Here is a 2,768-nt window from a genome sequence, read left to right as displayed (position 1 = left end):
CTAGATTTTATTTCAAAATAGCTGTAAAACAGAGCAAATTTCCAAAGATATCAAAATGTATCCAGGCTCATCCAGCAGCTCATCCAAATGTATTATTTTGTTGTTGTTGTTGTGGTTATGGGCTTATAGATAAAAATTGCTAAAGAAATTGAGAATAAGAATTTGCTTTGGAAAAGAGATGTAGAGCTGTGAGCTCTCCCACCCAGCGCGCCCGCGCCTCCCCCCTGCCTCCAGGTGAGGCACCACCTCTTCTCTCTCTCTTAAGGGTTTAAACTTGCCACTTCAAAGTTCACCATGGATGATGGTATTGCTGCTCTCCTTGTTGGCAATGGCTCTGGTATGGGCAAAGCTGGCTTTGCAGGAAATAATGCCCCTCGGGCCGTCTTTCCATCCATTGTTGGGTGCCCTAGACTTCAGGGTGTGATGGTGGGTATGTGCCAGAAAAACAGCTATGTGGGGGATGAGACCCAGAGCATGAGAGGTATTCTGACCCTGAGGTACCCCACTGAACATGGTATTGTCACCAACTGGGATAACATGGAGAAGATCTGGCATCATACTTTCTACAATGAGCTCCGTGTGGCCCCTGAAGAGCACCCTGTGCTGCTCACAGAAGTCTCCCTAAATTCCAAAGATTTGTATGCCAATACTGTATTGTCTAGTGGTACCACCATGTACCCAGGCATTGCTGACAGGATGCAGAAGGAGATTACAGCCCTAGCTCCCAGCACAATGAAAATCAAGATCATTGTCCCACCTGAGCACAAATACTCTGCTGGATTGGAGGCTCTGTCCTGGTGTCTTTTCCACCTTCCAGCAGATGATCAGCAAGCAGAACTATGATGAATCTGGGCCCTCCATTGTCCACCCCAAATGCTTCTAAATGGACTATTTGTGATTTTTTGATTGTTTTTGTTTTTTTTTTTGTCAAAAGCATATGACATGATAATTGCCCAAAAAAAGAGATGAGATTGGCATAACTTTATTTGGGTTTTTGTTTGTTTTATTTTGGTTTTTTTTGGCACTTGACTCAGGATTCAAAAACTGGAACAGTGAAGGTGATAAGCAGTCTAAGTATGTTGGAGGCAAACATCCCCGAAGTTCTACAGTGCATCTTCAGGACTCTGATTGTACACTTGCTTTTTATTTTTAATAGTCATTCCAAATATTGTATAATGCATTGTTACAGTTATGAGCCTCCATGAAATCTGTCCTCTGTTAGGGAAAAAGAGATAAGTAACAAATCCGGATGGGGAGGGGAGAGGGGGAGGGGGAAAGGTACTAGTATTGCTTTACATGTAAATTAATGCAATCCTTTAAAAAAAACCTTTTTATATCTTCTGCTTTAATACTTGTTCTTTTTTTTTTAAATTGTCAGCCATAGTGAATGGCCCCCTAAATTCCCTCCCTGCCCCCAACATAGATGTGAATGAAGACTTTAGTCTCCCTGCCAGTTTTATGAGATGGGTGCCAGTACTTGGGGGAGGGGAGGAGCTTTACCTGTACACTGACTTAAGACCAGTTCAAATACAAGTGTACACATTAAAGAAAAAAAAATGGAAAAGAGATGTAGAGTTCCCAAAAGCCTTTCAGGCTGTCAGCTAATAATGAACAAAGAGAATTACTGATCCATTCCACTTAGCCTCCCCTCCCATTAGACTCAGGCTGTCTGATTGCTTACTAGGAAAGTGCTTTATTTCTCCTAATTAAGCCACCATTACACAGTAGGCCCTCCACCAATGTCTTGAGTCCCTTCTAGTGTATTCCCTGTTAGTTCACACTTAAATCTAATTAAGCCTCAGAGATGAAAACCATGTGGGTCACATGCAAATTCAATTCTTCTGAATTCCTGCTTCCCCTTTAAACTAATGAAGACATGTACATTTGGGTAGTTTCATCACTCAACAGATCACATTAGAAATACTAAATAACTTGAATATCATATATCAATAGCACATGTTCTATGGGCCTCACTGGGGTTAGGGTGTTGCAATGTCACTCCTATTTGAGATAAATTATTATTAATAACCAATAGCTTGGGAAAATTAAGAGCCATCCCATCCTTCCTAAATCCTGACTGTAAATTCAGTTACCTGTAGGACATGGTTGATAATGCCATTGGACTCACATTCTTGTTCAAGACCCCACCTGAGTGAAAGCTATTGTGCTCTGCTTAGGGTGTATGTTCTTTAACTGATTTCCTAAAGCTATGGGCAATCTAGTGTAGAGAGTCTTGTTATTTGTTCTTCCTTCTCAAAGAGGACCACAATATCAGGGAGGTGATAACATGACATGCAAGGGGATTGGATTTAAGTGAGGCAGGGCTGTGGAAGGTCACCAGCTTCACTTTCTCCTCCAGAGCCATCTGGGTCCAGTGGCAAGATACAGATCAAGGCAATTAGAGATGGCCCAGGATGCAAAGGGAGACCTTGGCCTTTTTAAGTTAAGGTCTTTCCCAGGTCTAACTTTGTCTAAGGCAATACCCATTCAATTATGAAGGCTAGGTAAGAAATGAGGCAGAGAGTGACTTCCTTTACCTAGTCAAAAGAAAAGTCAATCTGGGAGGGGAAGACCCTCAGGGTTTCTGGCCAACATAGAAATAATTGATATTTACTATTCACTCTGATCAATCTGGGCACAAACAGTGAGCAAGTGGGGCTTGGCCTGAGACCTATTGTTGGCCAATTGATGGGAGCCTCAGTGATTTAGGTTTAAGGAATGGTCCTTAAGAAAAAAAATCTAGCCCTCAGGCCTCTTGGGAAGTTTCA

The 2,768-nt window shown here is 42.1% G+C and overlaps 1 protein-coding gene across 1 annotated transcript; it reads left to right on the top strand.

Moving 5' to 3' along the window:
- The first annotated feature begins 339 nt into the window (after positions 1–339).
- Positions 340–843, top strand: LOC140511681 (actin, cytoplasmic 3-like). The gene has a single exon (XM_072620863.1). The coding sequence runs from the start codon at positions 340–342 to the stop codon at positions 841–843; it is 504 nt and encodes a 167-aa protein (XP_072476964.1).
- The last annotated feature ends 1,925 nt before the right edge of the window (positions 844–2,768 follow it).

This window comes from Notamacropus eugenii, chromosome 6 (genome assembly GCF_028372415.1).
Source record: "Notamacropus eugenii isolate mMacEug1 chromosome 6, mMacEug1.pri_v2, whole genome shotgun sequence".
NCBI lineage: Eukaryota > Metazoa > Chordata > Mammalia > Diprotodontia > Macropodidae > Notamacropus > Notamacropus eugenii.
This window is presented reverse-complemented; position numbering and strand designations above follow the sequence as displayed.